Source organism: Spea bombifrons, chromosome 6 (assembly GCF_027358695.1).
Source record: "Spea bombifrons isolate aSpeBom1 chromosome 6, aSpeBom1.2.pri, whole genome shotgun sequence".
NCBI lineage: Eukaryota > Metazoa > Chordata > Amphibia > Anura > Pelobatidae > Spea > Spea bombifrons.
Genome location: NC_071092.1, coordinates 24,823,204 through 24,835,772, shown reverse-complemented (window position 1 = coordinate 24,835,772; position 12,569 = coordinate 24,823,204). Strand labels below are relative to the sequence as shown.

The window sequence follows — 12,569 nt, the reverse complement described above, 5'->3', positions numbered from 1 at the left end:
GCCAGCATAAAAATAAGTATTTAAAAAAAAAAGTTGGGGTAGAAGGGGACCCATATTCAAAGGCAGGGCTACCTTGGGACAACAATTAAATACAAAAAGGGGATGGCTGTAGGTTATAAGTACACAACAGGGTATTTGGGGCATCACATAAATCAATACACAAAGGGGGGTGGGTGGCTGGAGGCAATACACATTGGTACATTAAACAGTTCGAAAGGGGGCATCAATACACAAGGAAGGGGGGCTGGCTGGGAAAATCCCATAAATCAATATACAAGGGTGTGGAGACATAAATGCACAAAGGGGGCTGGCTGGGGGCACAAATACACATGGGGCAATATACAAGGGTGTGGCTGGGGCATCAATACACAAGGAGGAAAACACACAAACAACAGAGCAGTTTTGTGTAGCTTAACCTGTCCTGATGCAGGTGTCAGTGTGGCAGAGCCTGTCCTGGTGTGTATGTTTGGGTGTCGGTGTGGAAAAGCCTGTCCGGTGTGTGTGTGTTTGGTTGTCACTTTGGCAGAGCCTGTCCAGTGTGTGTGTTTGGGTGTTGGTGTGGCAGAGCCTGTCCGGTGTGTGTGTGTGTGTGTGTTTGGGTGTCGGTGTGGCAGAGCCTGTCCTGATGTCTGTGTGTGTTTGGGTGTCGGTGTGTAGCAGAACCTGTCCTGGTGTGTGTGTTTGGGTGTCGGTGTGTGTCTGTCCTGGTGTGTATTTGTAATCTGTTTCCTGGCACTTTACTTACTGTAGGAATAAATTACATTTAATTTATACTTCCAGAGATAAAACACCCTCCTGAATTAGTAGTCGCTTCAGAGGACAAAACTTTCTAGGCCCAGAAATCAATGAGAGGAAAAGATGGGCATGGATGGTGGGCTGATTCGGTGGCGCAATGGGCCACTTGACTAGACTTGCCCCCAGGCCTTAGGCTGCCAGCCCGCCCCTGCAAAAAACACATGAAAGATGAGAAAGATTATTTTACTCCACTAGGTAGATAATGTTTAAATACAGCAGTTGGTAGATTGCAGGCGAGTGCAGCTTCAACTCATTGACTTCACTAAAGTTTTAGGAAATGACAATCCATCCAACGTTCTACTGTAAGAAGCATTGATCTGCATACCTGGGAACTCTCCGGGTTTGACAAGGAGACCCCCTGGTGAAGCACCGCTTCTCCAGTTCCCCGGTCAACACCCGAATCCTCCGGGTCACGGGAGCAGGGTCTTGACACGCCCCGTCCATTTCCCCTTTAAATGTTTTTTTTTCCATGATGTCAGCTGGAACGCCCCAGACATCAGCGGGAACGCCCACTGATGTCAGTGGATCAGCCCACACTTTTATGAAGAATAGTTATACTGAAAACAGGCCTTATGTGATCTTTACTTTTTTTTACGTTTGTCTATAATGATCAGTCCTGTTGCATTTTATTGGAAAAAAAAGAAACACAAACTATTTTAATGGAAATTGTTTTTATTTCTTGCTGCCACTACAAAATTCTTTACTCGTATTTGAAGGATGTCACTTTGAAGTCCCCTTTCACAGAAAGATAGGTAAGCTTGTCATAACCATGGCGGTTTGGGAAAGAAATTTCATGGCCATCTGGAAGTTTTACATCAAACTTGTCCCCATGAAATTTGATAGAGATCTGAAGAAAAAAGTGCTGGAATTACAAATGGTTCCCAATACAGAGGTAGCAAGAGATGCACATGACAAGCAAAGAGGGATCAATATGGGATTTATAGGCATCATAAAGAAAAAGCAACAAAGAAAAAAAATGGTAGAGAATAGGTTGCAGACTTAAATATTGAGGAGGTACATCACAGCGTTAAAAAGTTTTTTTTTTACAAGGAATTTCACATATGTAGCATCATGCATCCTAATATCATTATTTATTTCAAACCTTAAATAGTTTAGCATTTCCCAAAAAATACCTCACTTGTAAAGGTACGTATGCATCCATTTACAAACAACGAGCAGAGGTATACATTCAGACGAAGATGATCAGATTTTGTATGCAATAATTGAAGTGACTAAAACTTAGTTGCCCACATCTGTCTTGGATCGTCAGAACACAATATGGATGCATCTTAAAATTTTTCTTACTAATATTAGTTTAAAGTCGTTCAATAAAATACATTTTAATAGTATTGACTATGGTACATATATTTAATGGCATTTAATACCAAATTAGTTTGACATTTATGTTACATTTAGGCTTAGGAGGGGTTCTGGAGACTCTTTTGGTGACATAAAATAGCCAAATAAAATAGGTCACTGATCAGACAGTTGTCTCCTGGTCAGTGGTGTGTTTACCTTGGGAGCCGACCCTAGGCAGCACCCTCCAGCCGATAATCCCCCGATAATCCCCCCCTCCACTCATTGGGGAGATCAAAAGTCCCCCATTTAACCATCCCATTGTGCAGTGAGACACTGGGGGACTTGATTGCCTAAGAGGGTGATAAACTCCTGGTTTTGTAGCAGGGACACTGCCACCTAGGACAAGACCTGGATATGTCACTGCTCCTGGTTGCCCTAATCAAGCAGTCTCTAAAGGCTAAAATAAGAGGAAATCTGTAAAATATAGTATGTTATGGATATGTCTGTTTAATGGGAAGGATGTGTTACAACAAAATGTTTACATCACCTATGACTCAGAAATGTGACATAAACTAACAAATTTCATAGAAACTACAAGACGGCTACAAACATGGGTAGCAAGTCTCATAATCTCCATGGAAATGTCTCATCTTGACAAGTGGCACACGGCATCAAAATATGAAAATTTTAACAGATATAAGCTAATGCAATACTTGGCTTTGAATTTCTAAACATGTAATACCAACACTGACCTTGGCATCTGATCCTGGTGTGAAACACATGTGGCTAGACCTCTGCTCCGACTCCCAGTTGTTGCTGTGCTTGGAGTTGCAAACAATGGTATTCTCAGGCAAGCGAGGGTTAAAGTGTAATCCAATGTCACTGGCGCTGCGCCCCAGGTTGAAGGAGAAGCTACACAGGAATGAGGAAAGAAAGTATAGTGTATCTTCCAGACAGACATGGGTGAACTGTACATTACCATTCTGGGTTCAGAAACAATAATGTATAAGTAATACATACAATATGTGTACAAGAGGGCTTCATGTATTCTGTATTGGATTTAAATTGATGTTAATATTATGTAGCAAATATATCAAGTTCACTTGAAATATGAGTCAATGGTATGTCAACAAACACATTGAGTATGCTCAGTAATAAAATAAAAAAATCATTAACAGGAGATAAAGGCTACTTTCGAATGGCTCTGTTCTGCGACAAGCACCTCTTCCACTGTTTCCTGTGGTTGTTCTCTGCCCTGGTAAAGTTGGTATATAAACTATGCCCAGTCCCAATAAAGTGTGTTCTCTTGCATTCTGACTGGCGTGTTGTGTCATGTATGGTGGTGTGGTTCTTTGGGAGACCCTTTTTCCCCAGGGGAGGACCTTTACTCAGAGAACTGGAACGGCTACCCCTGACTTTTGCTATGAGGAAGGCGGCAATGACGGCCAGGGACTGGTAGACCCCCTTATTTCTGTTACATAAACACAAGCAACTTATCTAGCCTTTTTCATAATTAAGATTACATAATAATTTTGTATCCTGCCTCTGCACTTTTTCAATTTCTGTAACGTCCCTTTTAAGAACAGGTGGGCAGAATTTCATTGTGTATTCAAGGTGGGATCTTATGATTAAGTAACAATGGAATTTATTCACTAAATGGAAAGTTGACCAGGGAGTTGCTAGAGGGATGTGTTGGAGCTACTTGACTTATTGCTTATAGATTATGTAGGTTCAACCACAGCTGCAGAAATAGTTTGACTGGCCCTGTATAATATGTTATGTAGGAAAAGCACTTTTTGTATAGTGAAGTGAAGGCGTTAAAACCCCAATGTTCCTTCCAACTCTCCCTTTAGTGAATAAACACCAATATTTTATTGGCCCTTGCAGCAGCTGACTGACAAATAATGCATTGCTTCCCTTCACATCTGTGCTAATTTTTACCCATAAGGCTTTCACATCACCCCGAGTACCAGCATATAGGATTTCCTTAATAATAGCCATTTATTCGGGTTTACTTTATGCCCCTATAACCATTTAAATTAACTGTTCAACAACAAGAATTATCTAATAATGTTTCTGTGAAATAGGAACTAAATAGGAAGTACTATTCATCACTAACTGTAGCTACCTAATTTTGTATGGCAAGCTTTTTGCATTTACTAGCTATGTCAGGTTTCTTTGTGTTAAGCAACTTTTATATGTTTTACTTTAAATAGCTTCTTATTTGTGCTGAATCCACCACTCTGTTTCTGCCTACTGTAGGGCAATATTTCAGAATATCTTGGAAAATATTGTTAAACTGGAAAGCATGAGATAAAATATTTAGGATAGTGTGGCCATATCCTAAATATGTCATGAACTTACTTCTTAAAATCGTCCGTGAGTTTTCCTTTAATCTTCAAACTTTCACCAGCCTTCAGCTCCAAATTAAGGATTTCAAATTTCTCCTAGAATTGTAGAAAAGGCAAAAACATGAGGTAATAAGGAGACTCATGTGAACAAGTTATATCAGATTCTCTTAGAACAGCTGAATATTATATGGTTCTCAGGACGGAAGCATAGCAATAGAAAAATAAAAAGTCACAATCAAGATATGCACAGAGTCTAATAAGTATTCTTATAATAACTTGCCCCACAAATACTTGTGGTGTTAAGTAGTTATTGATCTCAGAAAACAAACACCTGCCTATAGTTTGCAAAGGTGGAAAGAAGATCACAGAAAGAATGAGGTGGAATACACTAAAGCAGTTGTCTTTGAGCCATAAACTGGTGTAGAAATCTGGAACAACTAGAAGAAACATAATATCAAACTCTTCTGAATATTCCCAGTAATTGTCCTCATAATTTCAGAATTTAGTTCTTTATTTTAAGGGTATGTGAGACAAGGGTATGTGAGACAAGGGTATGTGAGACAGTACATAGAAGAAGATTGGCCTTCAAAGTGGTCCTAGACATTCTAGAACAAATTATAGTATAAACTATGGAAGTATTAGGACACAAGCTCGAACATAATGACAGACTGCTCCAGATGTACCAAGTGTCATTATGAGGAACTTGCCAGGTTTCATTCGGAGTCTCCAGTGAAAAGCTGCTTCCCGAGGCAGAGGAGCATTAATAATAAAAATATCAAGTATCAATCACACTTGTTGCTTAGGTTTACTCTTTTCCCCAGCCAGATGGTCTAATGCTAATAATCTAATCCATCTGAAGGCTGAGTACATGGCATAACAAGTCAATAGATTTCCCTTTGTCAGAAGGACCAAACATATTCAGTGCCTTGGCTTCTGTTTTGTGTGCATGATAGCAGTGCATATTGCCTGGCGTAAGGAACAAAGCACAAGAAAGGAACTATATATTATTGTGGATGTTAAGTACCGGTAATTATTTGTCTTAACAATGTTTAAGAAGTTAATTTTCACCGACAGTTTCCGTATCTTCTCAATGAGAAAATGTGTGTAAATATAGAGAACAAGTTGATATGTGGTATGACAATGAAACAATTGTGAAACTTAAGAAACAAAGGGATAATTATGTACTAGCACCAGGGCATCAGTTGCAGCAGCTAAGCAAGGGGATGCATATACAAGGAAGTATAGAAACAGGAACAAAGGAAGAGGGGGTTGAATAGATGGAATGACAATATAGAAGCAGAGAAAGTGTACAAAAAGTGTTGGCAACAGAGCTCTGAGGCTTCTGGAACTGGGTGTAAGCTTAAATCTTGATAGTGATAAGCACATATTATTGCAATGTAGGTCTGGAACAGAGGAACATCTACAACTTACACTCTGCCACCATTAAGTGTTGCTTATTGAAAGATGATCTTAGTTGAAAAACATTATATATATATACACACACACATATATATATATTTACATATAGTTACTTCATTGACATTTCGCTTTAATAACTTTTTTTTTTTTTTTTCCCCAAATTAAAGAGACCATCTGGTCACTATACATTAGCCAATAACTAGAAAACTATATACTGATCATAATGAATGTCCAGAAAAAAAGAAGTACCCCTAAGGAATGACCTGGATTATTAGGTCTACTCATAGGTACCAACCTATGAGTATCAACCCAAGAAAACATAGACTCTTTAGTTGTAGCTAATATCTTTTAATGGACTGAAGAAAGGACTACTGAAGTCCTAAAACATTATGTGATTGTAGTTTTCTCTCTCTCTGTTGGTCCAATAAAAAGATATCAACCTCAACTAAGGAACCCATTTTAGATTTTGTAACAGGCCTTACAACATTTGCTTGTCTACTACTTTGGTTGCATTCATGCTAAGTGGCACCATATAACACATAAACATAGTCAAATTATTTTATACATAAAGCAGAATAAAAAAATAACTTACGGCCATGGTGGAGAGATACTGAATAGGCAGGGGGTAACTGAAATGCAAAGTACCCTGTTAAGGAAATGGCTCCTATTTATACCTCCCATGCACTGTTACATATTAACTCGTATAGATCCGGGTGTTGTAAAATTTAGGACTTTGCACTGGTATCAGTATTTGACTGTCTCTGTAAACCTCACACAATTATTGAGCCAGTACGAACATTTATTTAAATATTTGCAGAATGGCGGGTGGAATCGACTCAGAGGAGGGCAGGGGAGGTATATATTGGATGATGCAGTGATGTTACCAGTGTTTGCCGTTAGTGACTCAATATAGAATTAGTCTCCATTTGACAATGAATGGACGATCCAGGTTTTCTGCAGCGATATGTCATTGTCACCACTATCTTGGATTCATTTGTGACCTGCTTGCCTTGGTTTAACAATTTAACTTGTATTCAATGGAGTGTCTAAATTAAGTTCAATATGAAGCCCTGTGGTTTTAATGAATTGCAAGTCCATTGCTTTTCCCAGATGGCTTTAATAGTTTTTGTCTGTAATTCTCCATTTTCCCCTGAAGCTCGCATTTGTTTGTATTCTCATAGCATGTATCAAACATGTGTTTCTTGTGAGTGTAGGATCTATGGGTCTAAGATAATTGAGGTTGATAGTACTTCACTAAGAGTTGTCCATTGTCCCTTCCTGGTTTTTTTTGTAGCTACAGCTGCAATGTACAGTGTGAGGGTGATGACCATAAAATTGGGTCTATTCACAAAATTTAAAAAAATTAGAGTTTGCACAAGTTTAATAAATGCCTTGCTCACAAATTTAGTAATGCCAACTCCTACTACCACTCTTTCAACTTAATTCAACTAAATTGTCCAGTAAGAAAGTTAAGTTGATGCAACTGGAACAAAGCAAACAGTTCGCAGATTCATTAACCGGTGAATTACAAATGCAAGTTGAAGCAAAGTTCTAATTCACAAAATTCCCAGGGTTGGGACCGTGGCGTGCAAGTCTCCCCATCCAGAAGATGCTTACATTTAAGAAAGGGGGCCTTCCTTGGAGTAGTTTTAAATATTGCTGACCAGCCCAGATTAAAGTGCTGCCCTGCAGTATTTAGGGTGTACAAACTCATGGAAGTTATACATAGTTATCAGCTATACATCCCCCATACTGCAGAGCAACCTTTTATCCGGGCTGGTCAGCAATAAGTAAAAAATAAGCGTGTCCTGGAAAACATGGCTGATGTGGTCACCCTATCCAGCACAATTCACACACATCCTCCATCTCTAAGCAGGGGCACATCACCAAGTAGGAAATACTGAGTTACAGGAATAACGTGAGAACAACCGATATTAGAGGGAAGAAGAGGGAAGTTAAAATACCCTCTTAACATACCCTGTTAACAAGCAACATGTGGCTACTGTCATAATGGGCTGAATGTATAATGATCTTGATGCAGGAATAACTAATATGCCTGCAGGACATTGCTTCTAGCATCCTGGTAAACTAGGAGACTAGCACATAAAATTGGAGTCCCTCTATGCGTGTGCTTATTATTATTTGTACAGGGAACCTACTATTGCCTGTAGGGATATGTTTTAGGGGGAATTTAAAGATTGAATGGGGGATTTAATGGCATGAGGCCGAACATGTTTCATTTGTTTCATACAGTACAGCAAAATGGTAAATGGAGGTTGGGTATGAGTATATTTTAGTAGAGTAGAAGTTTTCTAAATTGGGATTATAACTTCAGTAATGCAAGGACTGATAATGCAGAATCTCTCCATTTGCATTTGCCTGTTTCCCTGGTGCCAGCTCCAATAAATATTAGCTACCAATGTGTGGATTGGAAAAGCAAAAGCTGGAGTTGAATAAGTAAGAAACATTGTATGGCCAATGCTAGTAAAATTAACAAGAACAAGGATAGTGATGACATGGAAAATAAAATAAAAAAAAAACCCCAACTCTACAAAGCCAGGACATTCATAGCACTGCTTTGGGGACATTAGGGAATAAAAAAGAGAAAGAGAAAGCTGCAGAATTCTCAATCACAATTTCTGATTTCTCTCTGAACAAATAAAACATGATCCGCTGGTGCATCAAGCAGACAGCCTAGTTTACAATAACCGCATGCCTCTCAAGTATTTGTGGGACAATCCTGAGTAGCTACAAGAACAGGACAGAGGAGATCATGGCCACTTGGAGTGATCCTCTCATCTTGCATGACTGACTCAGGAAGCTGTAAAATCAATGGATTGCAGATCTCATGTGGTCACTTTGCAACGCTTTGCAGATGAGCACCTCGAGGTGACTCTTGGGTAAGGTGGGAGAGTGGCCATGCCTTCAATCCCACCCACCCCTACCTTTGACTCACCCCTCCTACCTGTTAACCCCACCCCTCCTACCTGTTAGCCCCACCCTTCCCACCACTAGCCATGCAAGTGTGTCAATTTAGACAACTGATGTGATGGGGGGAATGTAACCAAAGAGAAAAAAGTGACAATATCTGCAAGCTGCTAGCTGATCGATTGTTAGGCCACATGTAAAACTGAATAGCATAAAATACTATAGAATCTATTTTTTGGATATATTAAGCACAGACAACAATTTCACCTGTTTAGACCCATACACCTTCCAAAAGTAATAAGTCCTTACCTTTTTCTGATAGCATTTCGTAAGCCTTTTCTTTATCTTTTTATAATTACCTGTATATTTATCATTAGTTCAATATTTTACGTGTGCAATCAAGTACAGTTTTATTTTACAAGAAACATATGTTTCTTTCAATTGTTTGTATTGGGAGGGGTTGTAACACAAACAAATGGAAGTGATGTTCTGAGTAAAGTCCTCGATATTGTTATCCATTATTTCTGGGAAATGCTACAATGAAACCATAGAAAACACCTCGCCTATGGTAATTCATTGAGGTGCATACATTTTGTTTCAGACAATCAAATCGTTCTTCTAGCCCCTACCAGAAGTAAATGCAGACATCGTACAAGACCAATAAAACACACTGCACATGTTCAGTCAAGCAAAAATAAACCTTATCAAGGACACTCAATGCTGACACATGTTGTGTACAAAGATGGCCCGTTCAGTCTGTCAATTTTTCCTAATGTAAGACTCAGGTTTTAATCAATACTTGATCTGGTCTCAATTTCAGGATAGCTTTATGACTATCCCATGTATGTTTCATTTCCTTACTATATTACCCTCCACTAATTCTGTTCCTTTTAATTATGTACCATAGAATATTAACCACATTGCTACACCAGCACTGCTTGACTTACATATTACTAAGCATGCTTAAACCTTACTTATAACCTCACTTATAAGTCATATCAGTCACTTGCACAAGCTATCAGTCCAAGTCAATCCCTGTCAATTGCCCCACTATTCAAATAAAACGTTGTCTACTTTGCTAAAAGAAAAATATGGTGTTTGTTAATGTTCATGGGTGCAGTGTTTGTGATATGTGCAAAGGTTTATTATGTGTCATTTACTTTACCACGCTCTCCTTCTATACATACTGTCAAATACCTATGGAGTCAACTCTCCCTCCAAGTATCCTCCACTCCTTAGCTCTAGTGTTATGGTATTAGAGTGGTGATGTGTGTACGCATGTATGCATGTGAAAGTGTATGGCTTTAAGAGTGAGTGTGTGTATGTGAAGGTGGATGGAGTTAGAGTGTGTGTATGTGTAAGTGTATGGTGTTTGAGTGATTGTGTGTACGTGTAAATGTATGTTTAAGTGTATGGTATTACAGTGAGTCTGTGTTAGTGCATGGATATAGATTGTTTAGCGTGTTTGTGTATGCTAGTTTATAATGTTTGCGTGAGTGTTTGTGCCAGAATATCGGGGTGAGCCTAGGGTTAGTGGTGCAAGGAGATGAGGGAGATAGTGTTTGTGTGTATGTATGTGTAAGTGTATAGTGTTAAAGTGAATTTAGTTAGCATGTGTTTTAGTTATGGGGCGGCACTAACCTTAGGCTCGTATCTGTATGTCTTCTCTACACATTCAAGATACAGTAATACAGTAGTTCGTAGCTTTAGTTACTAAGGGCAACTATTCATGTTCTGACACAATTCATGTTGTATGTCACTCTATATGACCAGCAAGCTAGAGAAGCAAACCTATTTTAATGAGTCCTTGAGGTCAGTGTATCCCTGGGGGACGTTTCTGCTCCTTTTATTAGTATTGTTGCTGGATCTCTTGGCAAGGGCTGTCAGACTAATGTAGCTATATCTGTCCTTTGTACCTTTGTGTCTGACAATATTAGATTCGCTGTTAGGGTTTCTCTGTCACACACTTTTTCCTTGTGTATTATACTTCCATACTTTTCCTATGAATGTTTACAGACCACTCTGAACAAAAGAAAAATTAAGTATTTATAAATGTTTTGGATGATCAAATTAAGTTTGACAAATCCATACATTTACATGAATTAAATGATGTAAAATGTTATCTCATATGACCTAAACATAGGGACTGACAGCTTGTTGCCCCAAACACAAAAATATTTCTTAAGCTTCTTAAAGGTTTGTGTTGTGTGTATAGGATAAAACTTTCAGTTGAATCAATAAAGTAGGAAATTTGCTAAAGTTTATTGGCTTAACATACTAGATGGTACAGTTAATATAGCACAGCGCCTTTATTCAAAAACTGTCTGAATGCCAAAGTAAACGTGCAACACCAAACCCTAATGCACCTTTGATAATGTAGCCTAAAATTATTATTTTTCTGCACCTGCCAAAATATGATAAAAGATAAAAAATATATATAGCTTCAGATTTTTTTGTCTACCTAACTCTGTAATTATTTGGATACATTTGACTTAAAACAAGGTAGTGTTTTATCTCTGTGAGGAGAAGAATTCTCCTCCTTTCTCCCTTGACCACCCTTACAAAGTCATGAGAAGCAAGGCTGGACCGAGATTGAGTAACTTTCCCTGGTACTTTGGAGGAAATCAAGTATTATAAGGCTCTTTATTTATATATATACATATATATATATATATACATATATATATATATATTTATACATATATATATATATATATATATAAAATATATAGATAGAGTTAGGTAGGGATTTAATTAAAAAAAAAATTAATGAAAACTTTCAATAAATGAAATTGACATACAAATATAGATTGCACATTAGAGGAAGTTAACAAATATATTTTTGGAAGTTGTTTTCCCTATACTATACTAGATGAACATAACATATATACCTGTAAAACTTAGGGAAAATGTTTGCAACAGTGTCGCTGTAATGATAAGAAAATATTAGCCTTACCTGTTGCTGTTCAGGCAGTTGTGGGACAGACAGTGCACCACCCACCCCCATTATCATGTTATATTTGTTTTTCCTGTTGCTGTGGGGTTTTTGTTTTTTTTTTGTATATTCTTCTAGTCACAGCGGACATTTGTGGACAGCCCCTTCTCATTGGGAGATCCTGTGCCTTGAAAAGGCTTGGGGAGACAAGTTCTGAGGAGGCTGATGGTAGCCAGAACAAGAGCTCTTGGTTATGTTCGGTGTATCTGCCTGTCGGGTCTCCCCAACAGCTGGCAGTTTTGGTTCATGTTTGTATTGGCTGGTGATGTATAATAAAGCTGTGGCCATATTGGCTGAGGGTTGGTGGCTTGGGGTGGTGGGATTGTTTAAGGCTTGGGGGCCAAGCAGTCATGATTAAATGCAGTAATTGATAAAAATATATATATAAAATTTGTATACTAAATGAGAAAGAGGGAAATAATAGTTGAGGAAAGACGTAGCAAAAACATGAAACATTTATCTGGCAGAAAATAGCAGCTAGTGATAAACTACAACTCTCTGGTCCTAATTGTTCAGTTCAAATGTAGCTTTTATACTTAGAAAATACTGCTACATGATTTTTTTTTTACTTTTTGTTTGGGGTTGTTCAGGGCTAGCTCATTCTGACATAAATCATTCTCTAAGTCAGCCAGACTGGATAAGTGGATTTCATACAATGAATCAGTCAAAGTGGTACATGCTACATTTTATATTTCCTGGAGCAATCATTAAAATACTAAGACTGTCCATAACAATCCATTCAAGGCAGTATATGTTTTTCATTTCTTATATCTCTTTCAACA

At 38.2% G+C, this 12,569-nt stretch overlaps 1 protein-coding gene across 1 annotated transcript; it reads right to left on the bottom strand.

The window, feature by feature from the left end:
- Positions 1-1,449: 1,449 nt before the first annotated feature.
- Positions 1,450-6,549, bottom strand: LGALS2 (galectin 2). Its single transcript, XM_053468865.1, has 4 exons — positions 6,457-6,549; positions 4,459-4,541; positions 2,847-3,006; positions 1,450-1,642 (listed from the first exon to the last, which is right to left on the bottom strand). The coding sequence occupies exons 1-4, from the start codon at positions 6,460-6,462 to the stop codon at positions 1,496-1,498; spliced, it is 396 nt and encodes a 131-aa protein (XP_053324840.1). The 5' UTR covers positions 6,463-6,549; the 3' UTR covers positions 1,450-1,495.
- Positions 6,550-12,569: the final 6,020 nt, after the last annotated feature.

Bases quoted from the DNA above. Each gene is read 5' to 3' on its own strand.
- LGALS2 (XM_053468865.1), bottom strand. The intron at 3,007-4,458 runs GTAAGTTCATGA...ATTCCTGTGTAG, and splicing joins CTCACGGACGATTTTAAGAA to CTTCTCCTTCAACCTGGGGC. The intron at 1,643-2,846 runs GTCAGTGTTGGT...TTTTTTCTTCAG, and splicing joins CACCAGGATCAGATGCCAAG to ATCTCTATCAAATTTCATGG.